The sequence below is a fragment of the Rhinopithecus bieti genome, unplaced genomic scaffold (genome assembly GCF_001698545.2).
Source record: "Rhinopithecus bieti isolate Rb0 unplaced genomic scaffold, ASM169854v2 scaffold_57691, whole genome shotgun sequence".
Classification (NCBI taxonomy): Eukaryota; Metazoa; Chordata; class Mammalia; order Primates; family Cercopithecidae; genus Rhinopithecus; species Rhinopithecus bieti.
Window position 1 is genome coordinate 2,659,730 of NW_016824383.1, and position 24,590 is coordinate 2,684,319.

General features: G+C 44.9%; 1 protein-coding gene across 2 annotated transcripts in view; it reads right to left on the reverse strand.

The window, feature by feature from the left end:
• Positions 1–24,590, reverse strand: part of EDARADD (EDAR associated via death domain) — a 93,950-nt gene that overhangs the window by 51,946 nt on the left and 17,414 nt on the right. For both annotated transcript variants that reach the window (XM_017862305.1, XM_017862306.1), the window contains 3 exons: positions 22,069–22,127; positions 16,544–16,583; positions 2,665–2,723 (listed from right to left, as the gene is read on the reverse strand). In XM_017862305.1, coding sequence (XP_017717794.1) covers positions 2,665–2,723; positions 16,544–16,583; positions 22,069–22,127 — 158 coding nt within the window. The remainder of the gene's footprint in view (positions 1–2,664; positions 2,724–16,543; positions 16,584–22,068; positions 22,128–24,590) is intronic.

Consider the following 24,590-nt stretch of genomic DNA (forward strand, 5'->3'; position numbering starts at 1 on the left):
AACTCCAGCTCTCAAGCGATCCTCCCACCTCAGCCTCCTGAGTAGCTGGGACCACAGGCATGTGCGACCATGCCTGGCTTAGACTTTAATTTTTGACCCTAGGACACTACTATGTTTTTCCTCAGCATCATTCAAAAAAGGAAGCTAAAATTAATCCTTAGTAGTAGATTTTAGTTCTTAAGTTACAAAAACTAAAAGGCAGATAATAATTATTCTAAAGAACATACTTCCAGCTTGCTTTTGCTTTATTTATTTATTTATTTATTTTAAGACAGAGTCTCACTCTGTCACCTAGGCTGGAGTGCAGTGGCACAATCTCGGCTCACTGCAACCTCCACCTCCTGGTTCAAGCAATTCTCCTGCCTCAGCCGCCCAAGTAGTTGGGATTACAGGCGCCTGCCACTGCACCCTGCTAATTATTGTAGTGTTAGTAGAGACAGGGTTTCACCATCTTGGCCAGGCTGGTCTTGAACTCCTGACCTCGTGATCCACCTGCCTCGACCCCTCAAAGTGCTGGGATTATAGGCATGAGCCACCGAGCTCAGCCTCCAGCTTGCTTTTAATGTCTGAATTACAGAATGGAGTGTGGGTTGTTTTCTTCTTTTAAACGTTTCTCCCTGGTGAAGTTTCTTTGTTCTAACTGCCAAGTTCATTTCAAAGAATCCTTCTGAGCATCTAACAGTTAAAACAAATCCTATAGATTATACAAGGAAACAGTCAACGGAAGCAGCCAGCTGCTTGTAGTACTACTTTTTATAGGACAAGAAGACATTTTGTTTTAAAACAGAACTTTAAAAATCTCAAAGAGGTCATTCCCCTATTTTTTTAGTTGATAAATATATTTTCACCTTTTAGGATAGTATTTACTTGATATAGCCAAAATTATAACACTGAAATGAGGGAAAATGCTGCACAGTGTGCTAACATATATTCTGTACCTCATCTTAAGCGGTTTTGGAAAATCCCTAAAAGTAAAGTACATGAAAAACTTAGCATTCTTTTATCTTCAAGGAAGTCTACACGCTACCAAAAAAACTTGAGGAGCAAAACTTTGTTTAAAAATTAGGATTATGAGAAGAACAACTTTATACTTTCAGTTTACTAAACTAGTTTAAATTCGGTAAGTCCAGAAACCCACTATTAGATTGTAATTTCAAGGAAAATGTTGAGTATCAGGAGTAAAGTGAAGTCTGATATTCACAATTAATGGCTGAAGATTCCCCGAAACAAAGTTAAAAGTAGCACCACTGACCATTTTCAAGAGAGTTATGTGTTTTAATTTAAATTGCTTATTTTATCAACTGTTGTGTAACTTCTCTTTATTACGGAGGTGATTTGACTACCCAACAATGTTACTATTAAAGACTTTATTACAGACTGATGTTTTTAAAGCAAGACTAGGCAAAACTTGTTACAAATTAACTTGATGTTATATATAGAAGGAGCAGAACTGAATCAGCCTATTTGAGGCAAGACATGCCTTTGAGATACTGAATGCTGTAAATATAGTTAAGCAACTCTGCTAATGAGCTTTGGGAGAGAACAGAGGTGGCTTGGACAGTACAAGAAGTAACTGACCAAGGAAGTCCCCAGAAAGATGTATATCAAAAGGTGGAACAGTGGAATGATAAGCAATTCTCAATATTTTGTGTGTACTTTTTTGCACAATCTGAACTTTAACATGATGAACATTCTGGCCAGGTGCAGTGGCTCACGCCTGTAATACCAGCACTTTGGGAGGCCTAGGTGGACAGATCACTTGAGGCCAAGAGTTTGAGACTAGCCTGGCCAACATGGCAAAACCCCATCTCTACTAAAAATACAAAAAAAAAAAAATTAGCCGGGTGTGGTGGCAGGCGCCTTTAGTCCCAGTTATTCGGGAGGCTGAGGCAGGAGAATCGCGTGAACCTGGGAGGTGGAGCTTGCAGTGAGCTGAGATCACACCACTGTACTCTAGCCTGGGTGACAGAGCAAGACCCCATCTCAAAAAAAAAAAAAAAAAAAAAAATTAACCGGGCATGGTGGCGCACACCTGTAATCTCAGTTACTCAAGAGGCTGAGGCACGAGAATCTCTTGAACCCGGGAGGCGGAGATTACAGTGTGCCGAGATTGCACCACTGCACTCCAGCCTGGACAACAGAGTGAGATTCTGTCTCAAAAAAGAAATAAATAAATAAAATTAAAACAAAATTCTTTTATAATCATAACACAATAAACGTTTCCTTTTGTAAAAGATAATAGAAATAATACGTTAAAGTTTGACATCTGATATCTAACAAAATTAAAGTTTTATAAAGCATTACAAAAGTGTTATATTAGAGTATCTAGTTGTGTTGTGTCTTAAAGAATTTGCCCATCCACAGGGTGCCAACTGCATTAGAAAGAAAGCAACTCTCCTTTCTAACTCACCAGCATTGGTTTTCTGTTGCTGGCATATAGATAAGTATTTCAAAGAATGAATGAAAGCTACAATATTTATTAGAAGTAAAAAAGTTCTAAAGATATGCTGCTTTACTAGGATGCTTAGAGACCATTTGCAAACCCTGTATATGATCTAGAAATCCTGTTTTTCATTTTTTATTTGTAAAGTTCTATAATTCTCAAAACATTTTAGGTGGGTTATCATGTACCTAAGGGTAAAATATAGTTGAAATTATTCTTACCTGATTTTTCATATCTGAATTTGGGGGGCAGTTCAAAGTAATTGTATCACATTCTTCAGCTAGGAAAAAAAAAAAAAAGAAAGAAAGAAACAAAGTGTGATTTTAAAAAGCACACACTCCATGGTGTAAGACCTAAAATTAAGGCTCAGTGTCACATGCTGCCTTGGCACCCGGTAAAATCAGAAGGGCTGGACTACAAATTCCTCTCCAAACTCTGCTCTTAAGGATAAGATCCCCCTGCTAAACAATGCTCCTTATCAAGAAATTAGGCACAATTCCTGCTTATTTTTTATTTATTTATTTAAAATAAGAGACAGAGGCGGATGAATCACCTGAGGTCAGGAGCTCGAGACCAGCCTGACCAATATAGTGAAACCCTGTCTCTACTAAAAACACAAAATTAGCCAGGCGTGGTGGCGCATGCCTGTAATCCCAGCTGCTTGGGAGGCTGAGGCAGGAGAATCGCTTGAACCCAGGAGGCGAAGGTTGCAGTGAGCTGAGATCGTGCCATTGCACTCCAGCCTGGACAACAAGAGCAAAACTCCAACTCAAAAAAAATAAAAATAAGAGACAGAGGGTCTCACTCTGTCATCCAGGCTGGAGTGCAGCTCACAGTAACTTGGAGCTCCTGGGCTCATGTGATCCTCCCACCTCAGCCTCCCAAATGTCTGGGCAGATAGGCATGTGCCACCACACCCAGCAAAGGAAGATACAGGGTCTCACTGTGTTGTCCATGCCGGTGTTGAACTCCTGGCCTCAACTGATCCTCCTGTCTTGGCCTCCCAAAGTGTTGGGACTACTAGCGCAAGCCACTGTGACTGCCCCCTGCTTATCTTTGGGTAGTGGGTTTCCGTTTCCTGCCAACCTGTGGAATTATTCCAACAGGCTGCTCATGTCCTCCCATAGGAACCAGAAGGCAGCCCACCCTTTTGACGCCACAATGTTTGCCTCACACAGCCCATGGTTTTTCGCTCTGCTCTCTGGTACAACATCTGTGTCTCCCTGCGTGGCTCTGCGTGATGGGCAGTGTCCTCCTCCCCTGGGCTGTCAGTATATGTGACTCATAAACTGCTGCTGATCTTGTCTCTCCAGTGTTGGGTGTGTGTATTTGTCCATCCCCATAATCCTAGAGCAGGGGTGAGGAGAAGGTGATCAAAACAACTGGAGTGATAGCCAGGAGTGGTGGCTTGTGCCTGTAATGACAGCTACTCAGGAGGCTGAGGCAGGAGGATCACTTGAGACAGGAGTTTGAGGGCAGCCTGGGCAACACAGTGAGACCCAATCTCAAAAAAATTAAAAACCAGCCAGGCATGGTGGTGTGTGCCTGTAGTCCCAGTTACTTGGGAGGCTGAGAGGGGAGGATCACTTGAGCCCAGGAGTTCAAGGCTGCAGTGAGCTCTGATCATGTCACTACACTCCAGCCTGGGGGACAGAATGAGACCCTGTCTCAAAAAAAAAAAAAAAAAAGACAAGAAAAAAAAAAGAAACAACTGGCGTAATGAACAGGATGACCCAACCACAATCACGGATATTTGGTCAGATTTCATTAATTGCTCTCGGCTAACCAAGTTCACTAATACCATGCAGGCTGGCTGGGATGGAATCGACGATTAGCGGAAGATTTGCATTCTGGCCTATGCAATGCTGTGTTGTCTTTGTTGATTGTTTGCTATCTCATCCCAAGATGAAAACTGTTGTGAACTGACTGGACCCCAGTGCTGTCAGGTTGGGCCTGTGTTTGGCAGGTGGTCTCTTGAGGCTCCCATCTGTACAGACGGTGGTAGCACAGCCCCCTAACCAGTTGCTGCTTAAGTCCCACTTACCGAGGGATAGGTGCAAGCTCTCTTAGCAACACAACTAGCTTGGTGACCATCACTGGCCACTTGGGGCAGCTGTACAGACACTGTTTGTAAATACACATCCCCAGGTCAGCCATGGGGATGGTCCTTTGCAGACAGAGGTTTGCAGGAAGGAAGGAGAGAGACCAGGGAGTTCCCCAGGGGAGTTTCCCTGGTGCCCTGGTTGCTGTTAAGGCCAAGGGCATGACCCTATCCCCTCAGCTGCTGCTTCCCTTGCTGCTGCCCATGTGTTCTCCTGACCCCCTGGGGCACCGAGGTGCACAGCCATGGCGGTCTGTGGCCCAGGTGCTAACGAAGAAAGAAAAGGGGAGAAAGTATTTGGTACTCAACTGCTCTCTTGGCACACAGCCCCTGGCGAGCACACCCAGCTGTGCTCAGTGCTGCTGCTTCCAACACGCCAAAGAGCTCATCTTGCCATAGTGGGTTTAATGTCCCCACCTGGGCCACAGACAAAACCACCTGACTGGATGAGGACCCCATCCCCAGGGAGACCGACTGGCATTCCCTGGAGGAAGAGGTGGCTGCCTGCGACGGGGTCCACCTGGCTCCCAACCCTGTGCTTATAACCTCCCAGATGGTCCCCGTCACAGATGATCACATGGAGACAAAAACTGAAAGCCACAACTTTTTGTGGCTAGAAATCCAAAATATTCTGAGGGCATTTGTACAAGAGAGAAAAAAATCCCTAAACAGATTAGTTAATTAATTAAAGAAAACCCTCATGGCAGAAAAGACAAAGCCATAGCAGAGTCCCTCCACCTCTGGGTTACAGGCCATCACTCTTCCATTGGGCTGGACCACGCTGCAGCTTATGCCCCTATTGCGACAAAGATCCTGATCCTCAGAGTTGTAGGGAAAACTCCTGGTAGCCCCGGGGCACAGTAAAAGGGTTAATTCACCCTGACATAAGCCCACGATTTTTAAACTACATGAGAGCAACCACTGCCACAGGGAAGGCCCCACCCCTGATTATACTGATTTGCGGTTCTCCGGGGGAAGAAATTTATCAATATGAGCAGAGTAGAGAAGACTGCCCCTGCCAAAAGTATATCCAGTGACCATGAAAAGGGAATGAAAGAAAGATAAAAAGAAACCTGGACACACAGGAGAAGACAGGCTGGGTGTGGTGGCTCACACCTGTAATCCCAGCACTTTGGGAGGCTAAGATGGGAGGGTGGCTTGAGGGCCCAGAGTTCAAGGTCAGCCCAGGCAACACAGCAAGACCCTATCTCTACAAAAAAATTTAAAACTTAGCTGGGCCTGGTGTCACATGCCTATCACCCCAGCTACTTGGGAGACTGAGGTGGGAGGATCACTTGACTCCCAGAGGTCAGGGCTGCAGTGATCCAGCCCTGAGTGACAGAGCAACGTCCTGTCTCCTTAAAAAAAAAAAAGAAAGAAAGAAAGAAAAGAAGATGCTCCACGGTGGATTACTACAATTTTATTTTATTTTTTTATTTTATTTATTTTTTTTTTTTTTGAGATGGAATCTCGCTCTGTCCCCCAGGCTGGAGTGCAGTGGCACAATCTTGGCTCACTGCACCATCTGCCTCCTGGGTTCAAGCAATTCTCCTGCCTCAGCCTCCCGAGTAGCTGGGACTACAGGTGCGCACCACCATGCCCAGCTAATTTTTGTATTTTTAGTAGAGACAGGGTTTCACCATGTTGTCTAGGCTGGTCTCGATCTCCTGACCTTGTGATCCACCCGTCTCGGCCTCCCAAACTGCTGGGATTACAGGCTTGAGCCACCGCGCCCGGCCTTACAATTTTATTTTATTTATTTATTTTTTGAGACGGAGTCTTGCTCTGTCACCCAGGCTGGAGTGCAGAGGCATGATCTCAGCTCACTGCAAGCTCCATTTCCCAGGTTCAAGTGATTCTCCTGCCCCAGCCTCCCAAGAAGCTAGGATTACAGGTGCCCACCACCATGCCCAGCTAATTTTTGTATTTTCAGTAGAGACAGGGTTTCACCACGTTGTCTAGGCTGGTCTTGAACTCCTGACCTCAGGTGATCTGCCCACCTCAGCCTCCCAAAGTGCTGGGATTACAGGCATGAGCCACCACATCCAGCCGGATTACTACACTTTTATTGCTGTGGTCCCATGCCGTAAGGCTTCCATACCCCATGCCCAATATGATTGGAAAACACCGACTCCATCCAATTAGTGACCAGAAAATATTTTGCTATTACAGATTTGCCTGAAATGTTCTGTTCAGTACCTATCACAATAGTCTCTCAGTCAAAGTTTGCCTTCATCTGCAAAGGGACACGATACATCTTTACAAGGCACCGATGGGGCCTTTCAAGAGCCTGGTCACCACACACGGGCTTTGTAGGCAAGATCTAACTGCATCCCGCTTTCTCAGCCTTGTGAGTGTGATGACGTTACATAGATGAGATCCTCCTCTGAGGACATTCTCACTTGACATTCTCATGCAAGCCACGCAGTACACCACTCACAACAATGCTCACGGAAAGAGATGGGCCACTGCCCCCACACACAGTGCAAGGCCCTGCCACTGTGGTGAAATTTCTAAAAATTACTTGGTAAACTAAGGGCTGCTCCCACGCAGACACTGTCAATAAAGAGTTATTGACCCTTTCTGCACCCACAATGTGAATACAAGTCTAGTATTTTTTTAGTTCTTTTTTGGGTTCTGGTAGCAACAAATTTCTCATTTACAAATTTAGTCTCATTGATGCCAGTACTTGCAAGTTAACTCAATGTAAATTTGAGCCCCTCTAATAAAAGTCTACAGCAGGCAGTCCCATTAGGACCCCCAGAGATTTCTGCACTGCAGGGGCTTCAGCAACCTCCTCCCATTCCCCCTGAAGTCTCTGGACCACCCATGACAGCTGAAAGTTGTCCACAGGCTTTTGACGCAAGAAACTGCCCTCCTAGGCTCTGTTCTATACGTTATTAGAGCAGCAACTGCTAGCTGCATACTGGGCTCTCTTGGAAATAGAGGCTGTCATTAAACCCTAGCTGTGCCCCTCCACACTGCGCTGTCCATTATGCCTTGGGTCATGGAAGCAAAATCCTGCAAGCTCTGCATGGTTACCAAGGCCTCCTTGATACAGGATGGAGCCAAACCCGGGCCCTCTGGCATATTCCATCTGCAGGAAGGGGTGGCGTCCCCCGTCCCTCACCAGAGCCGGTGGTGCTGGAAAAAGTCACCCCTCTTGCAGACTCCTAGGTTATCTGGGGAGCCCCTTCAAAGCAACTGGGTGAAGAGCAATGGGAATTTGTAGACTTTACAGATGACATCACCCCATCACACACGATGAAGCTCAGTGGACGGCTGCTGCTTTCCATCCCTTAACCAGCATATCCCTGATAAAGGAGGGACCCAAGGTTAGCAAAACTGGTCAAACTTCAGGCAGTCATCTTATTGCTGGATGTCCTGGCCAACAAATTGCCCCATCTGCACAGTTTTTATAAACTCTTGGACCATTGCCTAAGAGTTGCATCCTTTGTGGTAAGGAACTCTCAGAATCTCTTGCTTCAAATACACCCAAACTATAAATCAAAGAAACAGATGTCCCTACGTACAGCAAGGCCACAATACAAGGCTTCAGTAGAACATTTCTGGTCCCCCTTGGAGTCCCACATATTACTGACAGTGAACAAGACACTCATTTTTCTTCTGAGAATATACAATGCCGGGTTCTTAAGCCATTCAATGAAACTTCCACCTCCCCTCTCTCATCAGGCAGCAGGTTCGATTGAGAGGCATAATGAAATCTTCAAGGAACTCCTATGTAAGTTACTGGGTGTCACTACTGCCACAGGCCTTAATGAATCTAAATCCACAACCTCTGGGGACATGTACTCCCTACTCAACCGCCTTTACTGGCCATCAGGAGACACCTCTAAAGTTCATGTTTTTGGTGACAGTCTCACCATGTGGCCCTCTCCCTCCTGGTCAAGTGCCTTCCTTGCTTCTTAGTGGGGCACTTCTATTTCCTAGAAGTCTCAGCCATCATCAAGGTTTAAATTTATGCCATGGCATCCGGGGGTGAACTGCTATATAAGACCTAACATTCAGGGTCAATTTATGTGATGCCCTGACACTGGTAGAACTGGGAAGGGCTCACACCTGCAATCCCAGCATTTTGGGAGGCCAGGGCAGGTGGATCATTTGAGGTTAGGAGTTTGAGATCAGCCTGGCTAACATGGTGAAACCCCATCTTTACTAAAAATACAAAACTTACCCAGGCATGGTGGCTCACGCCTGGAATCCCAGCACTTTGGGAGGCCAGGGCAGGTGGGTCATTTGAGGTTAGGAGTTGGAGACCACCCTGGCTAACATAGTGAAACTCCATCTTTATTAAAAATATAAAACTTAACCAGGCGTGGTGGCTCACACCTGTAATTCCAGCACTTTGGGAGGCCAGGGCGGGTGGATCATTTGAGGTTAGGAGTTCAAGACCAGCCTGGTCAACATGGTGAAACTCCATCTTTATTAAAAATACAAAACTTTACCGGGCGTGGTGACTCACACCTGTAATCCCAGAACTTTGGGAGGCCAAGACGGGTGGATCATCTGAGGTCAGGAGTTGGAGACCAGCCTGGCCAACATGGTGAGACCCCATCTTTACTAAAAATACAAAACTTAACCAGGCGTGGTGGCAGGCACCTGTAATCCCAGCTACACAGGAGGCTGAGGCAGGAGAATTGCTTGAACCCAGGAGGTGGAGGTTGCAGTGAGCCAAGATTGTGCCACCGCACTCCAGGCTGGGTGACAGAGTGAGACTTCATCTCAAAAAAAAAAAGAACTGGGAAGGTCCTGAATGACCTAACCACAAGTTCCCCTTGCCACTCTGCTCCCATGGAGAAAGTCCCCTAGCCAAACAATGCCCCTTACCAAGGGGACCAGGCACACCCCTTGTTCTCTTTTTGTAAAGGGCTTCATTTCCCCCGACTCCATGGACTTACTCAAACAAGTCAATCACATCCTCCATGACAACCAGGAGGCACCCCACCCTCTTAATACTATAAAGACTGTCTGACAGCCCCTGGTTGCTTGCTCTGCTCTTAAGTGCAACCCCCTTGTGGCCCTGCGTGATGCACAGTGTCCTCCTCTCCCAGGCTGAGTATACATGACTCATAAATTCCTGTCGATCTCATCTGTTCAGTGTTGAGTGTCGTGTGTTTGGCCATCCCTGTAACCCTAAGATGGAATCCCTCCCTCACTAACGGGGTGAAGAGGAGACAATCAAAACACATTCTCCCCTGGTGGGTCGCCGTGGCTCACGCCTGTAATCCCAGCACTTTGGGAGGCTGAGGCAGGTGGATCATCTGAGGTCAGGCGTTCGAGACCAGCCTGGCCAACATGGTGAAACCACGTCTCTACTGAAAATACAAAAATACAAAAATTAGCTGGGTGTGCCCAATTAGCCAGCATGCCTGCAATCTCATGCACTCTAGCCTAGGAGACAGAGGGAGACTCCATCTCAAAAACAAAACAAAAAAATCCCCTGATTAATAACATGATATCAAATTCCACTGTATTCATTCGTCTGTCATTTTACTAAGCCTTTCAGACAGTAGAGAGTGGGATTATACTTGTCCCAACAGCTCACCCTCCTAAAGGTCAAACCTAAACCATTTTAGTTCTCTTGTTCAAGTTCACGTTGTCAGCAAAAAGCAAAGGAACTTAAAACTCATGTTAAACATTTAACATCTTTCCATATGAATTGCTAGGAAGCAACTTCCATTCCAAAGTTGTGTTAACTTCACAGTTTTCCTACCAATGGTGAAGATGGTACAAAACAGCTTAAAAACTGACTTTGTTCCATCAGATTCTAATCTTTAGTCACAGAATTCAAGGCCATACTCTAAACTTTAAAGTTGGCAGAAATACATTATAAAAGACATTTTAGCACCATGTAAAATTTTAAAGTTATTTAGCCTTAAATACAGAACCATTTAACTCAGGGTTGAAAAGTCAGGATGAAGTGAGGGATTGATTGATTAAGCCATTTGTTTTTTACATTCATTAGCAGTCTTTTTTATTTTATGTGTTTATTTATTTTGAAACAGAGTCTCACTTTGTTGCCCAAGCTGGAGTGCAGTGGCATATTCTCAGCTCACTGCAATCTCTGCCTCCCAGGTTCAAGCGATTCTCCTGCCTCAGCCACTCCAGTATCTGGGATTACAGGTGCATGCCACCACACCTGACTAATTTTATTTTTGTATTTTGAGTAGAGACGGGGTATCGCCATGTTGACCAGGCCGGTCTGGAACTCCTAGCCTCAAGTAATCCACCCACCTTGGCCTCCCAAAACTCTGGGATTACAGGCATGAGTCACCATGCATGCATTAGCATTCATTCACCTATTATGCGCTGAGCTGCTAGATTGGTTCAAATAAGAGACCATGTGTATTCATTGTCTCACACACAATTCTGACTGGAATAAAAGACTTTCTTTTCATAATAGTATGATCTGAGAAACTGAAGCTAAAAGTGTGGTCTTTGCCTAAAGCTGTGTATGTTATCTTTTTACAGCTAGGGCGGTTGCCATCTGACCCAGGCTTGGGTCCCTCTCAGCTCTCCTGCCTCTCAATCAGAGTGCTGGGCTCTCCCCCAGACCTCCTTAGTTGGAATCTCCAGGGGTCCACAAGTCTGCATTGTTGACAAGCATCCCCACATTCTGATGCACACTGAAGGGTCATTCATCACAGCCCAATTGTAATAAGCATGTGACTTCAATCACAGTCATTCCCACAATGTCAAAATTATTAACCCAGATTTCTTTAAAGTGTTTTTTTTCTCAATACGAGAAGTTGAGTTTTTTGTTTTGTTTTAGTTTTGTTTTTGTTGAGATAGGGACTCACTGTTACCCAAGCTGTAGTGCAGTGGCACAGTAATAGCTATAGCTCACTGCAGCCTCGAACTCCCAGGCTCAAACGATCCTCCAGCCTCAGCCTTCCATGTAGCGGGGACTATAGGTGTGCACCACTACACTCAGCTAATTAATTTTTTTTTTTTTGTATAGATAGGAGTCTCACTATGTTGCTCAGGCTGGTCTCAAACTCCTAGTCTCAAGTGGTCCTCCTGCCTCAGCCTCCTGAGACATTGGGAAAGAATTTGAATTTAATAGCAACTTTTCTCAGGTGGTTTTCCAAATGCTCCCATGGTCATAGTCCTCTCCCTCCCCTCTATCCTCTTATACATAAAAGATTAAAAAATGTTTTGGAGAGTTGTTTCCATTGTATTCTTGCCATAACTGGGAGGGGAGGGCACACTGATTTTTGGTTTACTGTAACAGAAGACTCCCAAGATGGCATCTTGATTTTTGGTTTACTGTAACAGAAGATTCCCAAGAGGGTTTCTGTCAACGCTTGGGGGACAGGAGCGGGGAGTGTATTTATTGAACAAGCAGGATGAGAACACACAGCACACCATGCAGGTGGGAGGATGCGGAGTTTCCCGTGAGAACAGGGACAACTCTTCCCATGGCATCACTATCAATCCGTGAGGTAGGAAATCATATCAAATACAACATACTGGCTTCCTAGTTTTAGGACAGACATTTCTACTTTTGAATTATTTAGTGATTTCCTGGTACTTGTTTATTTTCTCTTCACATGTTCAAACTGAACTACTCCTTCATAGTTAATTAGATTGTTAATGTAATTAACAATGTTAATTACACTGCTCTAAAAGGCACCCCCAAACAGCATTTATGCTTAAGTTCAAGTTCCTCAAACTTCTTAAGGTAGCATTAGTCTACCTTACTTCAGTGGGCTCAGTGGCTCACGTCTGTAATCCCAGAACTTTGGAAGGCCAAGGTGGGTGGATTGCTTGAGGTCAGGAGTTCGAGACTAGCCTGGCCAACATGGTGAAACCTCCTTTCTACTAAAAAATACAAAAAGTAGCTGGGTGTGGTGGTGGGCGTCTGTAGTCCCAGCTACTTAGGAGGCTGAGGTGAGAGAATTGCTTGAGCCTGGGAGGCAGAGGTTGCAGTGAGTTGAGATCATTGCCACTGCACTCCAGCCTGGGTGACAGAGCAAGACTCAGAAAAAAAAAAAGAGGCCAGTGCGGTGGCTCACGCCTGCAATCCCAGCACTTTGGGAGGCCAAGGCAGGTGGATCACGAAGTCAGGAGATCAAAACCATCCTGGCTAACACAGTGAAACCCCGTCTCTAATAAAAATACAAAAAATTAGCTGGGCTTGGTGGCTGGCGCCTGTAGTCCCAGCTACTTGGCAGGCTGAGGCAGGAGAATGGTGTGAACCCAGGAGGCAGAGCTTGCAGTGAGCTGAGACCATACCACTGCACTCCAGCTTGGGTTACAGAGCGAGAGTCCGTCTCAAAAAAAAAAAGAAAAAAAGAAAAAAAGAAAAGAAAAGTCTACCTTACTTCTCTTTAACTTCTAAATACACTATAATATTTTTTGAATGATCAAAGAAAAGAGCAAGGACACGAGAGGAAATGAAGATGATAAAATCTTGTTAGATTCGTGTATTTAAGTGTAATTTTCTCCCATTATGAATAGTGGCTCAAAAATCAAAATTCCTTTTTCAAACACATTTTTCTCTCGAAAATGTGAACAGTCACATTCCCTGCAGAACAACCAAGCAGCAGCTTCTATGAGATACTGGGAATCATGTGATGGAAAGTAAACCTCAATCTCACCAGTTCTTAGTACCCGCAGATTCATAGAATGGCCATCAGAAAAGAGCCCAAACAAAATGAACCCCAAAACTGTAAAATCAGGGGGTGACTGCTTGAGATGGAAGCTCTGCATTCATGCCCAATGAGAAAACAGATATAATTTATGTTAACACATTTCACCTCAAAAACAGATGCTGATCACTGAAATTACACTAGATTTCCACAGCTGATTATCAAACCACATTATTCAAAACCAATCTATTCTGGCCACTGTTAAAGGTTTATACTCTCTGTGAATAATGTAGGAATATGCTAGCAGTATGAAAGAGATTTTGTGAAACTGTTAACGCTAATTACAAATGATGCTTCTAGTAAATAAAGCCGGCCTCCTTAAAACTCACTTAAATGTTGGCGTCCTAGTCTTTCCTTTATAGAATTAAATTGCAATTGCTTTTAAGTCTATAAGTCAGTTAATTCACGTGGATTTTTCTTTCCCTAAAAACAATTTATTTATTTATTTATTAGACAGGGTCTCATTCTGTCACCCAGGCTGCGGTGCAGCCCAGGAGGTTCATGCCTCACTGCAGCCTCAACCTCCCAGGCTCAGGTGATCCATCCACCCCAGCTTCCCTGGTAGCTGGGATTACAAGCACATGTCACCACGCCTGGCTAATTTTTTATAGTTTTTGGATAGATGGGGTTTCGCCATGTTGCCCAGGCTGGTCTTGAACTCCTGGAGTCAAGTGTGAGCCATGGCACCCAGCCATAAACAACTTGAATGAGAAAATTACCACAATGTCTAATGATAGTATTGGTCCCACTAGCGACATCAAAGAAAAATACTCGCAGACATCAAATTGTTACATTGTTGAGCGCAAATGCAGGAGTAAGTTTTTAAACTTCTAGACATGGTTCATTTACTTATAAAACGATGTATTTATTTGGAAATAAGAAATTATGCACTTAATAATAATGTTCACTCCAATCTGTTCCTTGGTCTAAGAAAAAAACACTATTCAGCATGAATGAGGACAAAGGAAAGCACTAGGGTATGGTTTTCACATTCATGTCACTTATAAATTCATTAAGGTTTTGCAGAACTCAAATTCTAGGAGAAATCTGATGATACAATTACTGTATTATCAGGTTGCTAGGCAACAATCTTTTCCTTTCAAAACAGGAAATCCACTTAAGAGTGACAAAAAAAGATACTGAGCCCGACAGCACCACGACATTCAATGCTAGGGCCACTGCAGCTCCGTCTTTTTCTAAGACAGTTTCACTTTGCCACTCTGACTGAAAGCTTGATTTTTTCACACTTCTTCAGCCAGATTTCCCTGCACCCCTGTATGGTGCTCACAAGTGTCAGGCACCATTCTCAATTTATTTCATTGAATTCTCACCAGCACCCTGGGAGGTGGACAGTAACCTTGTCCTTCCTGCTGCGCTGAGGAGGAAACAGAGACCCTGAGACCTGAAGCCACTTGCTGAGGCCACTCACAGCCTTTTTGGACAGAAAAGAAAGGACACTCTAGTGGTGTCATTTCAGGGAGCAGGGAGAAGGGTCTGGGATAGTAGGGGAAGAAGAGCAGGAGAGCTTTGGCCAAACTCTGGACAGGTTGGCCCTGGGGATCTCCCTACGATTATCCACTACCATGAGAACTGCTGGGGAGACCCACGTTAATGCGTGCTGGGCAGGCCTACCCCTCCATGGTGACCAGGATGCCAGGTACCCCTGCCATCTCTGAAACTAGTCAGATCTGATTGTCCCCAACCTCACCCCATCCCACCCCTCGTCTCTGGGTTGTCAGCAGACTACAAGGTAGTGGCACCACTGTGACAACCAGCAGCCTGGCCTCCATAAAGGAACACAGGGCCCAGGTGAGGTGGGTGGCTCCCACCTGTAATCCCAACACTTTGGGAGGCTGAGGCAGGTGGATCACCTGAAGTCAGGAGTTCAAGACCAGCTTGACCAAATGGTGAAACCCCGCCTCTACTAAAAATACAAAATTAGCCGGGTGTGGTGGTGGGCACCTATAATCCCAGCTACTTCGAAGGCTGAGGGAGGAGAATCGCTTGAACCTGGGAGGCGGAGGTTGCAGGAGCCGAGATGGCGCCACTGCACTTCAGCCTGGGCAACAAGAGTGAAATTCTGTCTCAAAAAAAAAAAAAGGAACAGAGCCCTGCTGACCACCCAGCAGGAGAGGTTATTGAAGGCTAGTGTCTAGCCACCCCTATGGTCTGCACCATGCCTAAAGCATAAGTGTATGGGTTATCAAAGATAGTTTTTTTAGTTTGCTTTTGGGCCGAACAGGCATCCCTCACCCCTTTGTCTAGCCACAGAACATTCTTTCCTAGACAAAGTGGCTTGAGCAAAATCCACTGTGTGACCCTCCTCCTTGACCCCATTTCAAGGTTCAGACCTGGCCAATGTCTTCCATCCTCCCAATGGCAACAGTTGATTTAAGGATGACCACATGACCTGAACTGCCCCAGTCACAATCATCTCTCAAACTGTGCTATCCGTGCTGGCAGAAAGGCTCCCTCTTCCTCCACCGCCTTGAGAACATCATCTAAAGCAGGAGGCGCTAGGAATCATCTTTCCCTCCAGAGGGGTGGGGGTGGGGGAAGCATCCTGCCCAAGAATGGAGCCAACATGGAACAAGACAGAGCCATGAGACGGAGAGACTCAACCTGACAGCCTCATTTAGATGCTTGGATTCAGCAGGGCCCAGAGACCCCAAAGTCAGTGAGTTCCCACTTTTTTTTTTTTTGAGATGGAGTTTCACTCTTGCTGCCCAGGCTGGAGTGCAGTGGTGCAATCTTGGCTCACTGCAACCTCCGCCTCCGGGTTTCAAGCGATTCTCCTGCCTCAGCCTCCTGAGTAGCTGGGATTACAGGTGCCTGCCACCACGCCCAGCTAATTTTTGTATTTTTAATAGAGATGGGGCTTCACCATGTTTACCAGGCTGGTATCGAACTCCTGACCTCAGGCGATCCACCTGCCTCGGCCTCCCAAAGTGTAGGGATTACAGGTGTGAGCCACTGCACCTGGCCAGTTCCCACTTTTTAAACAAATTAGTGTTAGATTTCTCTCCCTTTGCAACCCAGAGTCCTGACTATCTTCATTGGATTCCTGTTAAAAACACCACAGGAATTTAATGCATAATGTGTTATGGAATAATTTACATTTTTTAATAAGAAAATTCATTTCTATTGCAAGGTTAAAAGATACGATTTTAAAAAAGAAAAAAGAACTAATTTCTGAGATAATCATGTCACAAGTCACGAGCTAATCTATGGGCATGTTTCTGCTTTACAATTTTAAATAACGAAAAATTACGTCACAATATTAAAATAATCACACGTTCAAGTAGTTATTTTAACCGTACATACCTTTAGGGAGTTCTGTATCTTGAATGGGATATTTGTCTGACTGTAGAAACCAACAAAAGAGGAGAGTTATTTTTAAAGGCCATATAAGATCAAAGTGAAAAAAAAGCTTTGTCTTGGGAAAGTTATGACTTCGATTAAAAACTTGAACATATTTAGCCTCAAACTTATCAACTAGCCTCATCCACTGATTGTATTTATTCTCAGCTGACAGGAATGAAAGCAAGGTTGACAAGAGGTTAATGCTGGAATATGAAACAGAATAAGCTTTCCAAATTTCCACAGCTTGGACCACAAAACTACACTTCCTCTCTTTTCTGCAGTGCTAGCCTCCAGCAGTTTACCATTGAGGAGCATTTGTTGTCATGAATTCTGGGGACAGATGCCTTTCTCTCACCGTTTCTGCAACAGTCATTGGTCATGCGTTCTGGGCAGTACTCATCTATTGCAGAGCTCTGGCCTGGGTTGACTGAGACAGGATGACTCAAAAGATCCTTTTCTTACTGACTGCACAAAGCTCTAAAAATCAGTAATTATGCAAAATTCAGCACAGTTCCTCAGTGTATCAGTTGAGAGTAATACTGTTACAGGAACGCAAAATAGCAAATGTTCTCACAATCACATATATTTCTTTTCATTTATTCATACTTCCATGCAGATATCTAAAGTTCTGTAAACTTATTTCAGACCAAACAACGTAGCCATTTCTGAAAACGTCCATAAGAGGAATGAAAAGAGCCTAATTTCCCAACCCTGTCCCCTAACCCCTGCTCAGCTCCCAACTCCACTCAGCCCCCGTCCTTCAGCCTGAACAAAATTACACCTCAACAATTTCCTGTAGGTCTCACCCATGTCTTCCTCTGAGAGAGGAGAGAAAGAAAGAAATGGAGAATCGAGGGTTTCGTTTTAAATGCCTTTCCTTGGAGTTTCTTTGGAGTTGGGCAATAAAGTTTCAGAACTTCTAGAAGCCTCCAACCTCAACCTCTCCTAACAAAAATAAATTAGTAAATAAAAGTTAATCACAAAGAATAGTCCTACAGTACTACCCCAGATCAAATTAGTTCTCATCATTCTACTCCCAAGACTGTGAAACACAAATCTGTACTAGAACATTTATCACTCTGTTTTAAAAAGAGGCTGGGCGCAGTGGCTCATGCCTGTAATCCCAGCACTTTGGGAGGCAGAGGCAGGTGGATCACCTGAGGTCAGAAGTTCGAGATCAGCCTGGCCAATATGGTGAAACCCTATCTCTACTAAAAATACAAAGATTAGCTGGGCATGGTGTCTCGTGCCTGTAATCCCAGCTGCTCAGGAGGCTGAGGCACGAGAATTGCTTGAACCCGGGAGGGGGAGGTTGCAGTGAGCTGAGATCGTGCCATCGCACTCCAGCCTGTGGAACAGAGCAAGAGCTGGTCTCAAAAAAAAAAACAAAAACAAAAAAAAAGTACTTATCTATTTCCTCAGATAGACTGAGTTTTTCCAGAGATGGAACTACAATCTGTGTGTCCCCAGATTGTACCATAGTTTTAAGCAAACATCCACTGAAAGTCTGCATGGAAGACCGCACAAGCCGGAGCAAGTGCAGAGCTCCTAGAAAGACTGACACTGGAGCTGGGCCTAGAGAATGGCCAAGAATTGGATGAACTGAGAAGCAGCAGCAAAGTAGTTACAGGTGGAAGGCATGGCAGGAGCAGGGACCAGGTGGCTGGAAGAGCTGAGGGTATAGAACTGAAACAGTTTGTTGGAGGTGGACAGAGGAAGGTAGGATTAGATGAGAAATGATGGACCCAGTTTCCAAGAAAGACCAAGAAAGACAAGCAAAGGGATTTAGGTGGGATGCCCTTCTAGGTTCTCAGGAAACTTGCTACCTGCCTTGCACCGACTTTGCATAAGGGAAGATGGTCAACACAGTCTTGCAAGAAGTCAGACAAGCAGGCAATGACAATTCTCTGAGAGAGCAAATAGGGATCGGGCTACGGAAAAGGGAGCACCTGAAGGTCCCAAGGCAAAGAAGGCTTCGTAGATCAGGGGAACACTTGAAGTGAGATGGGAAGCAGCACAGCAGTTCATTAGGTAAGGATGCAGAGAGATTTTCCTTGCCAAAGGGAACAGCATTATTGCTACCCTGGGAGGGTGGAAGGGCATGGCGTATTAAGAAGCACCACACAGCCACACAGGGCTGGGTCATCAGGTGAGCACTGGATGCTGAGGTAAGGCTGTGGAGGACCTCATCTCCCACATCAAGGGGTATATACTAAATCCTGTACCCAGTGGGAATGCTGCGGGTTGGATTCTGTCTCCCAAACCAGATGTGTTGAAGTCCTCACCCCCAGTTCCTCAGAATATGACTTTATTTGCAAATAGGATAGTTGTAGAGGTAATTAGTTAAGTTAGGAAGAAGGCAGGCCCTTGACCCAATATGATCAGTATCTTTAAAAGAAGAGATGAGGGCAGGGCGCGGTGGCTCACACCTGTAATCCCAGCATTTTGGGAGGCCAAGGTGGGCGGATCACCTGAGATCAGGAGTGCGAGACCAGCCCGGCCAACATGGTGAAACCCCATCTCTATGAAAAATACAAAAAATTAGCCAGGTCTGGTGGCGGGCGCCTGTAATCCCAGCTACTTGGGAGGCTGAGGCAGGAGAATCACTTGAACCCGGGAGGCGGAGGTTGCAGTGAGCCGTTGCACATTGCACTCCAGCCTAGGCGACAAGAGCAAAACTCAATCTCAAAAAAAACAAAAAACAAAAAAACAAAAAAACAAAAAAAAAAAAACGAAGAAAAGACAAGACAGAAACACCCCAGGAGAAGATGGTCGTGTGCTAACAAAGTGAGAGAACGCAGTGATGCCTCTATAAGCTGAGGAGCTTCCACAATGGCTGGCAACCACTACAAGCTAGAAGAGCCAAGGAAAGATTCTTTCCTGTGGGTCTCAGAGGGAGCATGGCTCTGAGGACGCCTTGATTTCAAGCTTCCAGCCTCCAGAACCATGAGCAAATACATTTCTGTTGTTTAAGCTGCCCAGTCTGTGGTATTTTGTTGCAACAGCCCTAAGAAACTAGTACCAGGGACACTTTGGAAATATCACTTTGTCCCCATCACGGAGAAGTAATTAGAGGCAGCTAAGCCCCAAGGTGAGCATAAGGAGATGACTCTAAGGGAGGAAAAGAAAACCTGGTATCAGGAAGTGAGCAGGATACCAGGGAGACCTGGATAGTCACAGGTGGGGGCAGCGGGAAGGGAAAGAAGGCAAACTGAATAACACGTTATGGAAACCAAAGGCTTTAGTAACAAGCTACTCCAAAGACATAGAGGCCATGGCCACAGATTGTTCTTCGTTTCATTTTGATGAGAGTGAAGAGAGTGAGAATTTTTCATAGGAATTTCCAGCAGGTATCAAAACTTGACCCCCTATGCTATCCACAATTTATCAAGCCAGGGGTAATTAAAGGACAGGAAAATAAACACCTCAGGTCCTCAAGACACCTAAGATTTAAAGACATTTAGTTGAATTATATGAAGTGTATTTTATGTCTCTGTAACTAAATTAGTTAACCAAAACTTTTCATGAATTGGTAGATCCCATGCTCCGAGGATCTGGAACAGAAGGAATATGTCCTACACAATATGCCCATCACATATGCCATGCTGTCAGAGGGCACTGCTTTGGCCCTGAGCACGAGGCAGGGCTGGGCAGGAGAACAGGGCTCCGGTCTAGGTGGCTGCACACTTCCATTAACTGTCCTTTCTGCATCTGTTAGATAGGGATACCTGCCCCACCATCTCAAGGGATGGTTGGGAGGTTGAAAAATAATGATGGCAGCCATAAAAAAGAATAAAATTCTTCCTTTGGCCACGCACAGTGGCTCATGCCTGTTATTCCAGCACTTTGGGAGGCTGAGGCGGGCGGATGAGGTCAGGAGATTGAGACCATCCTGGCTAACACGGTGAAACCCCATGTCTACTAAAAATACAAAAAAATTATCCAGGAGTGGTGGCGGCGCCTGTAGTCCCAGCTACTCGGGAGGCTGAGGCAGGAGAATGGCGTGAACCCGGGAGGCAGAACTTGCAGTAAGCCGAGATTGTGCCACTGCACTCCAGCCTGGGCGACAGAGCGAGACTCTGTCTCAAAAAAAAAAAAAAAAAAAAAAAAAAAAAAAAAAAAAAAATTCTGTCCTTTGCAGCAACATGGATGCAGCTGGAAGCCATCATCCCAAGTGAAATAACTGAGAAACAGAAAAATCAAATACTGCATGTTCTCAGTTATAAGTGGGAGCTAAAGAATAGGTACACATGGACATAAAGATGGAAATAACAGACACTGGGGACTCCACAAAGGGGGAGGGTGGAAAGGGGCCTCAGGGTTGAAAAACTACCTATTAGGTACAGCATTCACTATTTGGGTGATAGATTTACAAGAAGCCCAAACCTAACCATTATGCTATGTATCCACATAACAAACCTGAGTATGTACCCATGGAATCTGAAATTAAAATGATGATGATAATAATAAAACTATTAAATGAATTCTAAAAAACCAATATATGTGAAATCTTTGGGTAACCTTAAAGCAATAGCCTCAGAATGGTTATGGGAGGATGGGAAGAGGATGAGGCTCAGAAGCTAGATGCTAGGATTAAACGCCCTAACTGAGGTAAATCTAGCAGCATGTGTCCATCTGGCATCCAGGCTGCTCCATTACCAAACCAGTAGTATTAAAAATAGGCCAGTGAAACCTCGTCTCTACTAAAAATACAAAAAATTGGCCGGGCGTGGTGGCGGCCGACTGTAGTCCCAGCTACTCGGGAGGCGGAGGCAGGAGAATGGCGTGAACCCGGGAGGCGGAGCTTGCAGTGAGCCGAGTTTGCGCCACTGCACTCCAGTCTGGGCGACAGGGCAAGACTCCGTCTCAAAAAAAAAAAAAAACAGGCAAGTAGGCTGGGCACGGTGGCTCACATCTGTAATCCCAGCACTTTGGGAGGCTGAGGCGGGGGCGGATCAGCTGAGGTCAGGAGATCGAGACCAGCCTGGTCAATGTGGTGAAACCCCAATTCTACTAAAAAGAAAAAATAATAATACAAAAATTAGCCAGGCATGGTGGCGCACGCCTGTGGTCCCAGCTACTTAGGAGGCTGAGGCAGGAGAATTGCTTGAACCTGGGAGGCAGAGATTGCAGTGAGCTGAGATCACGCCACTGCACTCCAGCCTGGATGACAGAGCAAGACTCCGTCTAAAAAATAATAGTAATAAAATATAAAATTAAAAAAAGGCAAGTAGACAAAGCCTTCACATAATTTAATATCACCTACAACACGTACAAAACAAGAACAGATTCTAATGCCATTTTTAGCCAACCCAAAGTTTATTATTATCACATACAATACCAAGATAAAGTAGTTTATCTTAGAAAAATCTTACTTTGGGCTTTCTGATGCACATGTAAATACAGAGTAATAAAAACATAAAGAAGTAACAAAGAAAAAAAGCAAAACAATAATTATCACCGTTAGTGTAAAATCTGTAACCTACCGTGTTAAAGGACAAAGTGCTAGGGTCTGTGTCTTCCACTGGTTCCTGTGCCATATGATCTGCAAAATAAACAAACACAGAACAAAAACAAATAGAGCACGTTTGCTTTCATTGAAAACCACAAATTAGTCCTTTGATAACTGTCTCCTACAGAGGCAGGTAATTTTACTCAGGCTGAAGAAAACTTTACTTTTTTTTTTTTTTTTTAGAAATAGGGTCGGCTCGGCACGGTGGTTCATGCCTGTAATCCCAGCACTTTGGAAGGCCAAGGCAGGTGGATCACCTGAGGTCAGGAGTTCAAGACCAGCCTGGCCAACATGGTGAAACCCCGTCTCTACTAAAAAATAAAATAAAATAAATATATAAAAATTAGCCGGGCATGGTGATGAGCACCTGCAATCCCAGCTACCCGGTAGGCTGAGGCAGGAGAACTGCTTGAACCCAGGAGTCGGAGGTTGCAGTAAGCCGACACAGTGCCACTGTACTCCAGCCTGGGAGACAGAGTGAGACTCTGTCTCAAAAAAAAAAGAAAGAAAGAAAGAAAGAAAAGAAAGAAAAAAGAAATAGGGTCTTGCTCTGTAGCCCAGGCTGGAGTACAGTCAGTGGCACAATCATAGCTCACTACAACCTCGAGCTCCCGGCTTCAAGTGATCCTCCCACCTCAGCCTCCCAAAGCACTGGGATTACAGGCATGAGACACCGCACCCGGCCTGAAAGCCTTACTTCCAATTATTAGTTGAGACAAAATAAGGAGGAACAGATTCAGATTGCATCAACAAAGAGATTAATAAAAATAAACTATAGGCTAGATGCAGTGGCTCATGCCTGTAATCCCAGCACTTTGGGAGGCCAAGCCAGGCTGATCACCTGAAGTCAGGAGTTTGAGATCAGCCTGGTCCAACATAAGGAAACCCCATCTCTACTAAAAATATAAAAATTAGCCCGGCACAGTGGTGTGCACCTGTAGTCCCAGCTACTTAGAAGGCTGAGGCACGAGAATCGCTTGAACCTGGGAGGTGGAGGTTGCAGTGAGCTGAGATCGCACAACTGCACTCCAGCCTGGGCAACAGAGTAAAACTCCATCAAAAAAAAAAAAAATTAATTAAAAATATAAAAAAATAACTATATAAAAAACCCCACCATATTTTGGAACAGGTTAACTATAAATATCTTCAAATACCCAGAGTTACAAACAACCACAAACTATACAGGCATGATATTAATGACTCTTGCCTACTGAATTTGACACTACCTTCAGTAGGAATTATTCTGTTCTGAATCTACTTCTTTCCTGATGTCCTGTTCTGCTGCAACTCATTTTTATTAATCCTCTGTATGTTGTTTACGTGAACTAGTAAAGCAAAAAACTTATAGCTTTTTTAATCAAAAATAAACTTGATTTCTCAATATTTCATTTCTGATACTTTACCACTTGTTGCATTTAAGGAATTTAATGGGGAAATACAGAAAAAGGCACAGACCTTAGTCAGAACCTAATTAGTACAAATTAGAAAAGTTTCCAACCTCCAAAATGCTTTATAAGACATCTGCCAGGGAGCTGTCTCAATAAATAATCAAACCTATTTGCGTGGGATCCTCTAGATTTGTACAGTGCACAACCTGCAGCACCCTAAGTGGCAGTCATGGGCCTGCCAAGCGTCAACGTTCACTTTTGATCCAAATCCTCATTAAGCACATATTGCAGACTAGGAATTAGATCCTGGGAATGCCTTTGGGTATCCAAATAAGCACAGCAGGACAATTTGTCAAGACAATAATTCGTGTGTGTTCTTCCTAGGTGCTTCCCTGCTGAGAATGTGTCTGAACTTTCCATAATTTCTTCACCCTGCAGGTGTTGATAATGCCCAAAGAAGCTTTGAGAAGGCAACATCTCTTTGTTTTATGACAGCCTCCAGTTACTGAAGAGAAGTGGGGATGAATGGAGACAGCCTTCGTCAGTGCCTCCCATGAGCAGGGCACAGACATCTGCAGAGCACGAAGAAGGTAAGACTGCATCAGAGACAGCACTGAGCAGCCTGACCCCCGGGGACCGCGGCCTAGCCCCAGCAAAGAGACCTGTGCCCTGTGTCCAGCACAGAAACAGAGGGCTGCTGGGTCTCAAGGGACTTCTCAGGCCTGGACCATGAGACAGCAATGCCTCCCTGATGCGCTAAAAATTTGAGGTCCTTTCCTAGTTTTCCCAGCATCACATGAACCCCTCAGATTCCTGGGTGGCCCTGAGGGACAGGGCCCCAATTCTGACTGAAGTGGAATTTCCTGCCAGTCTAGTGCAATACACACTCAGATTTGGATTTAAATGGATAGAAAGAAAATGAAAAACAAATTGTGTTGCTAACGCCTCTCTGAGATGGCAGAACTCTTACTGCCCAAGCAACAAGTAATGACACAGAGCCCTGAGTGCCAAGGCAGTGGCAGTGCAGGACAACCAGGGGACACCCAGAACCAGCACTTGAAGCCTGGGGAGCTCCCGGAGAGAGGAGGAGGGGCGGGAGAGGAGCCTG